This window comes from Biomphalaria glabrata, chromosome 15 (assembly GCF_947242115.1).
Source record: "Biomphalaria glabrata chromosome 15, xgBioGlab47.1, whole genome shotgun sequence".
In the NCBI taxonomy this organism is placed as follows: domain Eukaryota; kingdom Metazoa; phylum Mollusca; class Gastropoda; family Planorbidae; genus Biomphalaria; species Biomphalaria glabrata.
In genome coordinates, this window is record NC_074725.1 from 23,000,806 (window position 1) to 23,013,543 (window position 12,738).

The 12,738-nt window shown below is 34.9% G+C and overlaps 1 protein-coding gene across 16 annotated transcripts in view; it reads right to left on the reverse strand.

Annotated features, from left to right (window-relative positions):
* The window catches only part of LOC106066480 (dedicator of cytokinesis protein 9-like), an 80,758-nt gene that overhangs the window by 25,154 nt on the left and 42,866 nt on the right, over window positions 1-12,738 (reverse strand). For all 16 annotated transcript variants that reach the window (XM_056012609.1, XM_056012612.1, XM_056012610.1 and 13 more), the window contains 10 exons: window positions 10,454-10,589; window positions 7,925-8,034; window positions 7,726-7,792; window positions 7,561-7,614; window positions 6,750-6,877; window positions 6,183-6,298; window positions 5,608-5,745; window positions 4,423-4,479; window positions 1,861-1,986; window positions 916-1,029 (listed from right to left, as the gene is read on the reverse strand). In XM_056012609.1, coding sequence (XP_055868584.1) covers window positions 916-1,029; window positions 1,861-1,986; window positions 4,423-4,479; window positions 5,608-5,745; window positions 6,183-6,298; window positions 6,750-6,877; window positions 7,561-7,614; window positions 7,726-7,792; window positions 7,925-8,034; window positions 10,454-10,589 — 1,046 coding nt within the window. The remainder of the gene's footprint in view (window positions 1-915; window positions 1,030-1,860; window positions 1,987-4,422; window positions 4,480-5,607; window positions 5,746-6,182; window positions 6,299-6,749; window positions 6,878-7,560; window positions 7,615-7,725; window positions 7,793-7,924; window positions 8,035-10,453; window positions 10,590-12,738) is intronic.

Here is a 12,738-nt window from a genome sequence, read left to right on the forward strand (position 1 = left end):
ATTCCATTTACAATAATTGTTTTATTTAACAAGCACAATTTGTCCAGAAATTAGGCCTGGGTAGAAAGACAATGTGACCATTGAAGGAAATGAAGGCTAGAATTTACTTATGTAAATGCACCTAAATAAAGTAAACTATATATACATAGTGATCCCCTACTTTAAGCTTTACAGTGTTGCTAGGAGAATCATCTAGAAACTGCACAATTATAAGACAACATTGTAAAGGTGAAACAGCAATTAGAATCATTGAATTCTTTATTTACAAGCAAACTAAAAGAAACCAGCATCCCAAAATCTATAGGCAGATAAATCTATTTAGTAATTATAAGATTTTAAATAGCTCTTTATATTTTAATTTTAGGAGTTCATAAGTTATAATGCTAAGTGAGTCAGTTAAAAACCTCAAAGTCAAATTAGACCAAGACAATCTCCAAGATTTATTCCCACTGAATCCTAGAGTACCACAGAAAATGTTCATGTCATCAGACCAGCCATCTCCTGATGAACCAGAATCAACCCAATGTAAACATTCTGCTCCTTCTCAACACTCTCACTCATGAAATAGTTTCTCAAGTTTTCCTCTCTTCTGCTGTTTGGTTCACTCCATAATAAACATGTCTTCAAAGTAGTCAAAGGACTGGATTCTAACACAACATATCCATTTCACAGAGACCTCATGACCTAGCCAATCGGCCATTCATACAGTGCAAGAAAAATCTAATATTTGTCAAATCCTCTTGATAACTACAATTTGTCTATTGGAAGATGCTTATAAAAACAACAATAATTAAGATTTAAACAGAAAGTTTAGAAAGTGTAAACTCTTTAATGGAAGAAGGCAAGTAAAACATTACATGTCAAGAGACACCAAACAAGTGCCATGCATATTAAAAGATTTAACTCGATTTTTACCTGTATACTTTTGTCACTGTTGGCATAGTTGTTGACTATGGCTAGACTCTCCTGAAATCTGCTGGTACTCAAACCCACCACAGAGCCAATCAGTTTGGACACTGAGATGATCACCTGTTGAAGACAAACATCAGGGGGCATTGAAGATTTGTATAGATGGTGGACAAAATATACATAGCTAGCTGATAAGCAAGTGCTGATAAGCTTTGTTTTTTAAAAGGTAATTTCTTTTTAGCACTGTAGCAGAATGAGATGTAATTTTATAACTCTTCCATTTCTAGCACAAAATCATTTCAAGATATAGGAAACATTACACGTTCACTCCATGACTTCAAGTCTATTAGAAAACAAACAAGTAACTAGATGACAGTAAAAAAGGAGATTTCATACAAAGATCAACTGCCACACATTGAAATACGTGAAAGATCAACTACCACACATAATCATAACATCCAAGGATGGTAAATTGTAATATGAAAGTTCATCCATATGAGTAAGGTAATTATTGACAAAAAATTGTATTTCTACTTATTTTCATAAAAATCCTAAAAAAGTTAAAAAAAAAATAAAGTTCCCCGTTACGGCCTTACGATCTAAAGGACAGATGATGTAAAGGTCATCTAATTCTGTGGCCCATGGTTAATGAAATCTTAACCTACAGGGGTAGATAGTCCCAGCTCTACAAAAGGATCCATAACAATTTATAGTGAACAATGTATCATCAACTATTTACTGCGCAACAGTTTATAGCCTCAAAATTTATTTAGAATATTTATCACTGTACAACTTCATGCCTAAAATTTTTTTTCTCAAGTATATTATGTCAGGACAACAACACATGAGACGCATTTGCTAAGAACAGATAGAAGACAAAACTTTCTGAACCATTAGAAATTCATCACTAGACCTCTACAAAGTACAATCTTTGCTAATTACTTTCCTTACCTGCAGATGTACTCTCGTAAAACTTTTGCGATTAGAGAACTCAAAGTTGCTCCTCATCAGTAGATACAGCAAGGCACAAGCTTCACGACGGGTTGAGTTTAACTTGGAGTTACAGCACTTGAGTATCTAGGAACAAGAAAAGGGAACAGAATGAATGACATTTCCTGACAAAAACTTTACCACTCTGACTACATTTCTAACCATTCTTCCAAACAAACACAATCCCTTGTGTACACACCCAACAATTTCAATGTACAAACAAGACACAAATACCTATTGGCATTAAAAAATGTTGAACCTCCCAAAAATGTTGTAATTATAAGCCAGCATGAGGACTACAAGCAGGTATCATGTTATGCAACTAAATGCCATTTGTTTTTGGGTGGATATATACTGTCCTGTTTATTGCTGCAGATGTATGTCCTGTTTACTACTGCAGATGTATGTCCTGTTTATTGCTGCAGATGTATGTCCTGTTTATTGCTGCAGATGTATGTCCTGTATATTGCTGCAGATGTATGTACTGTTTATTGCTGCAGATGTATGCCCTATTTATTACTGCAGATGTATGTCCTGTTTATTGCTGCAGATGTATGTCCTATTTATTACTGCAGATGTATGTCCTGTTTATTGCTGCAGATGTATGTCCTGTTTATTGCTGCAGATGTATGTCCTGTTTATTGCTGCAGATGTATGCCCTATTTATTACTGCACATGTATGTCCTGTTTATTGCTGCAGATGTATGCCCTGTTTACTACTGCAGATGTATGTCCTATTTATTGCTGCAGATGTATGTCCTATTTATTGCTGCAGATGTATGTCCTGTTTATTGCAGCAGATGTATGCCCTGTTTATTGCTGCAGATGTATGCCCTGTTTATTGCTGTTTATTGCTGCAGATGTATGTCCTGTTTATTGCTGCAGATGTAGGCCCTGTTTATTGCTGCAGATGTATGTCCTGTTTATTGCTGCAGATGTAGGCCCTGTTTATTGCTGCAGATGTATGTCCTGTTTATTGCTGCAGATGTATGTCCTGTTTATTGCTGCAGATGTATGTCCTGTTTATTGCTGCAGATGTAGGCCCTGTTTATTGCTGCAGATGTATGTCCTGTTTATTGCTGCAGATGTATGCCCTGTTTACTACTGCAAAAGTATGTCCTGTTTATTGCTGCAGATGTATGTCCTGTTTATTGCTGCAGATGTATGCCATGTATGTCCTGTTTATTGCTGCAGATGTATGTCCTGTTTACTACTGCAAAAGTATGTCCTGTTTATTGCTGCAGATGTATGTCCTGTTTATTGCTGCAGATGTATGCCCTGTTTACTACTGCAGATGTATGTCCTGTATATTGCTGCAGATGTATGTCCTGTTTATTGCTGCAGATGTATGCCCTATTTATTACTGCAGATGTATGTCCTGTTTATTGCTGCAGATGTATGCCCTGTTTACTACTGCAGATGTATGCCCTGTTTACTACTGCAGATGTATGCCCTGTTTACTACTGCAGATGTATGCCCTGTTTATTGCTGCAGATGTATGCCCTGTTTATTGCTGTTTATTGCTGCAGATGTATGTCCTGTTTATTGCTGCAGATGTAGGCCCTGTTTATTGCTGCAGATGTATGTCCTGTTTATTGCTGCAGATGTAGGCCCTGTTTATTGCTGCAGATGTATGTCCTGTTTATTGCTGCAGATGTATGTCCTGTTTATTGCTGCAGATGTAGGCCCTGTTTATTGCTGCAGATGTATGTCCTGTTTATTGCTGCAGATGTATGTCCTGTTTATTGCTGCAGATGTAGGCCCTGTTTATTGCTGCAGATGTATGTCCTGTTTATTGCTGCAGATGTATGCCCTGTTTACTACTGCAAAAGTATGTCCTGTTTATTGCTGCAGATGTATGTCCTGTTTATTGCTGCAGATGTATGCCATGTATGTCCTGTTTATTGCTGCAGATGTATGTCCTGTTTACTACTGCAAAAGTATGTCCTGTTTATTGCTGCAGATGTATGTCCTGTTTACTACTGCAGATGTATGCCCTGTTTATTGCTGCAGATGTATGTCCTGTTTTTTGCTGCAGATGTATGTCCTGTTTATTGCTGCAGATGTAGGCCCTGTTTATTGCTGCAGATGTATGTCCTGTTTATTGCTGCAGATGTATGTCCTGTTTATTGCTGCAGATGTAGGCCCTGTTTATTGCTGCAGATGTATGTCCTGTTTTTTGCTGCAGATGTATGTCCTGTTTATTGCTGCAGATGTAGGCCCTGTTTATTGCTGCAGATGTAGGCCCTGTTTATTGCTGCAGATGTATGCCCTGTTTATTGCTGCAGAAGTATGCCCTGTTTATTGCTGCAGATGTATGTCCTGTTTACTACTGCAGATGTATGTCCTGTATATTGCTGCAGATGTATGTCCTGTATATTGCTGCAGATGTATGTCCTGTATATTGCTGCAGATGTATGTCCTGTTTATTACTGCAGATGTATGTCCTGTTTATTACTGCAGATGTATGTCCTGTTTATTGCTGCAGATGTATGTCCTAAGTGACTAGACATGAGCACTCACCTCGTAGCAAAGTTCACCACACATATCAGCACTACCTTTGAACAACACAGCCTGGAACTAAAGGGAGACAATGCATCTATCAGCATTATAGAGCTTTCAAAATAGAATTAAATACACATAGACACCACAGAAAGGTCAACAAAGAATGGGGAAAACACATTTAACAAGAGACTTTACACATTTGTACCCAAGTATTAGTATCAAAGGCTAAAAGCCCAATTATTGTGAATTAAAAACTTCAAAGCTGTTTTGATTGTAGAAGATGCAGAAATGATGCTTAGCATGTGTAAAAGAAACTACTACTACTTCAGAATTCTTCTCCCTGTGGCTGCTCAACTATTTAAATAAGAGAAAGTCTTGTGCCACCCAAGTGTCAACAAAGGCAAAATCTCAGTCACTTTAGAAAACAAACTGTCTCATCCACTTGGGAGGTAAAAAGAAATTTTGGTGCCAAAAATATAGCACTAAATATTTATTTAGAAACAAGAACTAACTGAATATAAAATCCCTCAACAGTTGTTTATTTGTTCCATTCAACAGAAACCACTTGAAGACAACATGGGATTATATTTCATTTTTTTTTCTACTTCAGTATCATTTCCTTAGTCATCTGAAACTAGCAAATAAAAACCTACTCTCTCCTCTGATAAACCAGTTACTTACAATAAAAGACAAAATATTTAGGTGTTTGAAAGCATGAAATCCTATTATTAAATAAATTATTGATCAAATAGTTATTCATAGATAATGATTCATTAAACAAAGAGAAGAGAACAGAAAACAAAATGCTAACCAGGCTTAAACAAAGAATATAAATAACTTTTTTTTAGAATCCTTCAACTCAAGAAAACATAACTGAACCAGAATAGACAAAAAGCCATATGGTTTAGCACAATTAAAATATAACCTGATAGAATATTCAAAAAGACACAAAGATAAAGGCACAATTCTTATTTAATGTGCTAGAGTTTAATTCATATTACTCTTGTTACCTAGTGCCATTAAGACATGTAATAGGTTGCCTGAAACAGCAAGGAACACTTACTATAGTGGACGTTTCTAATTAGCATGAGCCACTGGGGTAACACTGAGATATGGACAGAATGCAGTAGTCTGTTGTATAGAGCATTTGAATTTAAAATACATATAACTCATTCCTGATCCAATCTCTATTTCATAACATACTTTTTTAATAAAAGCTCTCCATGCCCCAAACATATGTTTCTGTAAGTTTTCTGACTGACTTGATCTGAGGAATCCAAGATACAGCTGAAACACAGTGTGCATCATATTGTTGTCTCCCCCTCTGGCTTCTAGATCTTTCTGTTCACATACAAACAAAAAAAGTTTTAGATTTCTTTTCATTTGTTTTTAACATTTTTCAGTAGTTTTTAAAACTTTTTTTATGCAAAACTTAAAACTTTTTTTTAGTGTCTTGTAAAACATTGTATGCAAAAAAAAAATGTTTAATAAAATTAGGATAAATATGATAATAAAAACAATTATATATTTTCTACCTAACCGCAACAATAAAAAAAAATGTATTGCATTGTAAATTTTTTAAATTTGTAACAAGGTAAATAGCATTTATTTATAAATATCTTCATAGGATTCTTAACTAAATTGGGAAACATGGCTATTGAACATTAAACGCTAGCCTATATATTGAAGAAAACTTGACAGTAACAGGCCATAAATGTAATGTTGCATTGATCTGATAAAAACATCTGTGAAGTATCATTATACAAATGATAACTAACCTTAAACGTAGTACAGAATAAACTAAGGACATCTAGAACAATGAGACCAATCTCTGTAGAGATGTTTGCTTCCTGTAAGGCTCTGATCATAGCATCAGCATCAGAGTGAGATGGTGCTGGAGAGAAAGAAACCATTAACTTGAAGACATTTTGTTTTTTTTAATCAGAAGTATAATACATATATTTTTTTTTAAATATCAATTCAAGAAAAATCTACATAACAATCTTCTTTTCCTTAATCACAGTAATTAAAACATCGATGTTGGCTGCTGGGAAGAGATAGTCCTAGACCACACAGATAGTGACAAAGAAAGTAATGGCATGAAAAAGAATACTGAACAATGACTTAGAACAATGATCCTGATAGCTAGCTCTACGTAACATATAGTATCATACAAAGATTTTTCTGTATTGTTAATGTCACCATTAGTCTTTTGTTATTAATATTCTTTTAAAATCTTTTAAAATTGTGTTAACAACTAAATATTTTTTTAAATGCTTCAAACATATCCCTGGCCTTGGTTTACTTCCCCTTAACATAAGAACATGAAAAAAAAAAAGACTCACTATGAAAGCCCTCTGAGATCATGTCTCCATATTGACTTGGGGTGCGCTGAGATGAAAGGCTGATGGGACGTCCTCGCTGATTCTGTAGAGGTGTAGGCATGGTGGATGACTTCTGACCACCTATCATACTGTTGTTAAACAAACAAAATGAAATGAAGACTAGACCAAACACAAGTGTAAATTCTTCTGAGCCTGGGACATTATATCTGACCATATTATTTGTTGAGTGACTGGGTGATAAAGCACATGGTTTCTGAACCAAAGGGTCCTGAGTTCGAATCCTGGTGAAGATTGGGATTTTTTATTTCGGAATCTTTGGGCACCTCTGAGTCCTCCCAGCTCTAATGGGTACCTGAGATTAGTTGGGGGAAAAGTAAAGGCGGTTGGTCATTGTGCTGGCCACATGACACCCTCGTTAACCGTAGGCCACAGAAACAGATGACTTTTACATCATCTGCCCACAAGGTCTGAAAGGGAAACTATATCATTTGTTAGGAATCAAAAGACAGGGGGCATAATTATTTCAAAATACATATATCTTAAAAAATTCATGCAATATTTTTTAGTTATAAATAAAATTATAAACTTTAAATGGCCACAGCATAGCATGCAGAGCTATCAAACAGAATATTTTAGACAAGCTTTGTGGTCTTATAGGATGGTGTGGGTTAACACTGTAAGTGTATTTATAAGTATGTTGTTTTAACACTGACCATGGCAAGCTAAAATCTACAATTACATTAATGTTATTTAAATAATAATTTTAAAAAACATCATTATAGAAATACAGAACAAAAGACAAAATAAGAACCTCAAAGTGACAATTTTCTTTCTTCCTTGATACTGGAAATGTTTCAAACACAGTCTGTGGAAGTTAAAAATAACAAAAAGTTATACATGAAAAAAAAATGAACACATTTTTTAACCATAAAATGAATAGTATATATAATGTTTCACAAGTTATAATGAAACTTACTCCAATAATGAGAAGAAATCTATAATGTCTATTTCTGATGAATTGTTGAACCAGCCAAGCAAAATATCTGTTAAAGAGAAAACACAAACTCAACAATGGCAACATATGGGAAGAGTTCATTACACTATTCTTGTAAGTTGTCTTATGCCCAATTAAAGTAACTGTACAGATTGTCTAAATGATGTTACTTCATTTTCACCTTCAGGTAAATGTTTCAAGATGTACATGAAACAAACCAACAGATCTCTGATCTCAGTCTGATCCAGTTTATCATAGCGACTCATGTAAGTTGTCTGCTTGGAAGGCATTCTGGAAAATGATGCCATTAAAAACAACTTTTAAAGAGCATTCTGACAAATTTGTACAGGAATGTAACTAAATAGATTACTGTATGATGAAAATGCAATTTTAATATATATATATATTTTACCATCACAAAAGAGATACAAGACACCGAATGCAAAGACAAACAGACACAAACACTCTTTTGTTCCCCTGGCAATCAAATCATTAAATAAGAACAATCTGGTATAAACTTTGCCACATGTAAATTATGAGTGAGTCTGGTGTGAATGTACACTTTGGTTTCTTATAGTTATAATGTTTTTTGTTTGGTGTAATGCACAAATTGTAAGACAAATTTCCATACTGATAATAAAAATTATTATTATTATGTTAGAAATGAACGAGTAGTCATTCTCTGGCGCTGCCAGGGTCGAGTTTCGCTAAAGAGAAACAAAATTCATCGTAGTCCCTTTAACAGTTTCCACTGAGGAATTTTCTGGTGATGTGGCAGGTCTGCAGCAGTACCGCCTTCTGACAGGCAACGAAGATGTTCCTAGGAATGTTAAGGGCCTTGAAGGTGTCTGTGAGGTCAGTTGTTATTATCCCCTCGGTTGATATAACAATGGGGTATATTGTTATTTTGGACAATTTCCATAGACGCTTAATCTCCAAGCCTAGGTTCCCATATTTTCTTTGTTTTTCTATCTCAGTTTTTCTTAAATTATGAGACAGTGGTACGGCGATATCGATAATGGTAGCGGTTTTTTCTTTTTTATCGATGAACAGCAGATCCGGGCGATTGAAATCTACCGTTTTGTCGGTCAGAATAGGCCTATCCCAGTACAGCAGATGTTCAGTAGACTCGAGAACCTCTTGCGGAGAGTATTTATAATAAGGGGGAGTGTCCTTACCGATCAATTTGTACGTCAAAGCCAGGTGTTGGTGTATTAACTTTGCAACTTGGTTATGGCGACCTAGGTAGGCTGATTCTGATAGGGCTGGACATCCTGCCATAATGTGTTCAATCGACTCGCCCACATTTCCACATTTTCGGCATTTGTCGACAACATTGAGTTTCAGGATATGCTTCTCGTAATTTTTTGTCCTGATTACTCTGTCCTGTATTGCTGTAACAAAGCCTTCTGTTTCAGGGTAGAGATGACCTGCTTTCAGCCATGTTAAGGAAGCAGCCTTGTCGATGTTGTCCCCATGTAATGAAGCCGGAAATTTTCCGTGGAGTGTTTTTTCTTCCCATTGGCGAATCTCATGCCCTACGTCGTCCAAACCGATATTGACATCAGCATTGTGTAGGTTCAGAGGGGTTGCATCGGAGTCGTATTTCCGTAGGAAGGAAACTAATTTATTGCTGGAGGCGAGCAGTTTTGATCGTATTTTTAAAACTTGCATCTTACACAATTTGAAGATGTTCTGCAATCCACGACCCCCATCCTTCCTGGGCAGGTATAACCTTATGGTGGAGGACTTGGGGTGTAGACATCGAAACTTGGTTAGTAATTTTCTAGTGAGTCTGTCAATGTCATGTAGGTCGGTGTCAGTCCATTTGATCACACCGAACGTGTAAAGGAGCACAGGGACGGCCCAGCTGTTAATTGCAGTGATGAGATTACTGCCAGACAGTTTGGTGTTGAGGATTTTATTATTATTATTATTATATTATTATTATTATTATATATCATAATAAATATTTCAGATACCAGATAAATAATAATCCTTATTTCATCTTTGGTTTAAAGAATTGTTAAAATATTTAATCAACTTTTGCAGATAAATGTACCAATCAGTATCATTAAGATTTTTCTCTGCATTTTATTTCATTAAAAAAAACACATAAATATATAAACACAGGAGTAGAGCTCTAATAAAACATAAGGATTATAAAATAGGTGATGAAAAGAATTGCACAAAATCTCATACATTAGCCACTGTCAATATGTACTTGCACACACAAGCTCACAACTAGATCCTATTCAGATTAACCAGTACAATCATTACCTTGTTTAAAGCTGGTAAATATATCTCATACAAGTATTGAATCACATGAGGGGCCTTTTTTGTAAAGTTTTAATAATGTTTTTGTTTGCTCAATATGGAGGTGTAGTGGCTGAGTGGTAAAGCACTTGGCTTCTGAACTGAGGGGTCTAAAGCTCCATGACATACATTGGGGTAAAGGCAGTTGGTCTTTGTGCTGAACACATGACACTCTTATTAAACACTGGCCATAGAAACACAAGTGGATTTCCCAATAAGAGCTGCTCAAAAAGCCTAAATACTAGCTCTTACATCTAAGCACACACAAAAAAAAAACCCACAGTTGACTGAATCTAACAAACATGAAGACTATCAAATGTTACAGTCGTGGCTCTAGAGCTATCAAGAAATGATTAGTTCTAAAAGACATAAAGACAAACAAACTTGTTCTAACCTTGTGACAATTTTGCCATCTTTCTTGTTTGATATTTCCTTGTCTCCAGAGTCATCACTGGCCAGTGAGGTGTTGCTACCATTTAGAGCAGTAGAGTTGACCACAGAGAGTTCATTAGGGTTGTGAGGGACAGCCACTGATGGTGAGAGTCACATTAAAGATTAGAAATAACCTTCTGGACAACAGTCTTACATACTAACATAATAACTTAGCCTGTTTTAAAATATCTTATTAGCTTGAGAATGATATATCTACAAATAATAAAATAAGTTCTTTTTTAAATTTTGAAATCAATTTTAGATATAATAATATTTTTAATATTTTTATTGTTAATGAAATTTTGTGTTTGTTTTATATTTACTGCTTGCACTATGATGCACTAAAATGTTTCAATGCAAACTAATTTAATTTTATTTTTTAATTTAATTTTTTTTTTTAGAGAAAAATGAGGAATGAGGAAACAAACTAGGGAAAAAAAAATTATGCAGAGAGAAAAAAAAAGCATTATTTCTTCTATTTGAGTCACAAATTAGCTTGTTGTTAGATGAATTCAGAGTACACTGTCATTCAAATTATATTAAATGAATAACTTCTTTTCAGGGCCTAGTACAGAACTAAAGACAGCTGGTTATTTGAAGAGAACAGTATCTTGTTACACATTGGGTGATGTTCATGGAACTTCATGACATCTAAAACACTTTTTTTTGTATTATTACTGTCACTTTAATTTTAATTCAACAATCACTTAGTTAAAAAAAAAAATAATTAAAAAAATATATAAGATCTATGTTTACATCAGTCTATCAAAACAATTTGAAAAAGCAATATTCCTAAAAGAAAATAACTTAACATGCATTCATGCCAATCATTCATGCCAATTCAAACTCAAACAAAGTAAGCACACCCAGGAGTTCCATTATCAACTATTATACAAGTGCGAACACGCTTTCAAGCCACCAAACATCTGAATGCAAAGCAAATCAAATGTAAAAGCAAAAAAAAAAAAAAAAAAAAGAGCAGTGCACCAGAAAATGTATTCAAGATAAGCTGTACCCAGAAATATAAGATAATTTTTATTGATCCAATGAAATGGAAATTCAGTTTGACTAAAATTGACAACCTCAGCGTAACTACTGTACAATAACAATATAGATGAAAAATTCAAACAACATTCACACACAAAACATATACACATTCACAGCCAGTGTTTATGAATTTGACTTCTATGTACTTCTCAATGACGACATATGATCTTGTAACACTCTGACCGAAAGTGGGATAAAGGAGTTTTTAAATCTTTCTGTTTTAGTCCTAATGGAAAGGAGACAGCCACTTCGTTCAGATCTTATGTAACAGTGGTTTAATGGGTGCAGGTTGTCCTTAAGAATAGTGAGTGTTTTGGAAAGGCATCTTCATGAAAAAGCTCTTCAAGAGATGGTAGCTGTGTTCGAGTGATATACCATGCTTTTTTAAAATTAGTCTATTCTAAGTCTTTTGTGCCAGTGAAGTATTACCATACCAGCAGGTGATGGCAAAGTTAATTAGACTGCTGATGGTTGCTGTATAGAAAAGTTTAATTATTGTTTTGTCGATGTGAAATTTTCTTAGCTTTCTGAGATAGAAGAGTCATTGTTGAATTTTTGTGTTAAGGTTTTGACAGTGTTCACTCCATTTCAGCTTGTTGTTGATAGTTGTACCTAGGTATTTATATTCTTGTACTTGTTCTACGGTTTGGTTGTTTATCTGAATTTCTGCAATAAGGTCTATATTTTTTCCTAAAATCAATAATCATTTCTTTTCTACCGCAAGTTATTGTATGACTGTTATTTCCTTTCAAACATATGTATACACTACCTCAATAATGAGCTGATTAGAGAAAAAGCAGACCAGCTTCAAGATCTTACTTCCTAAATGGATGCTGCAGCTATAGCATTTGGCATAGAAATATAAAAGCAAAATACTAGTTTGTGGAGGAGATGATATGAGATGTTGCTTACAGTTCAATGGCTAAAACATTACAAGTTGACTCATTTAAATACCTAGGGTCAAACATAACAACAGAAGGAGGATCAATAGAAGAGATAAAAACTTATTTGAGATTGGCATCCGTCATCATGAGTAAACTGGAAAATCTGGAAGAGTAACAAGGGCTTCCTAGTAAATTAAAACTGCTGAGAAACAGATACCAGAAAACAAACAAGTTTGTACTTTTACAAGTCAACACTCTGGATGGCAAAAAGAAGGAATTCCTCAATACTGTAAAGAGTCAAACGCTGAGCTGGTTC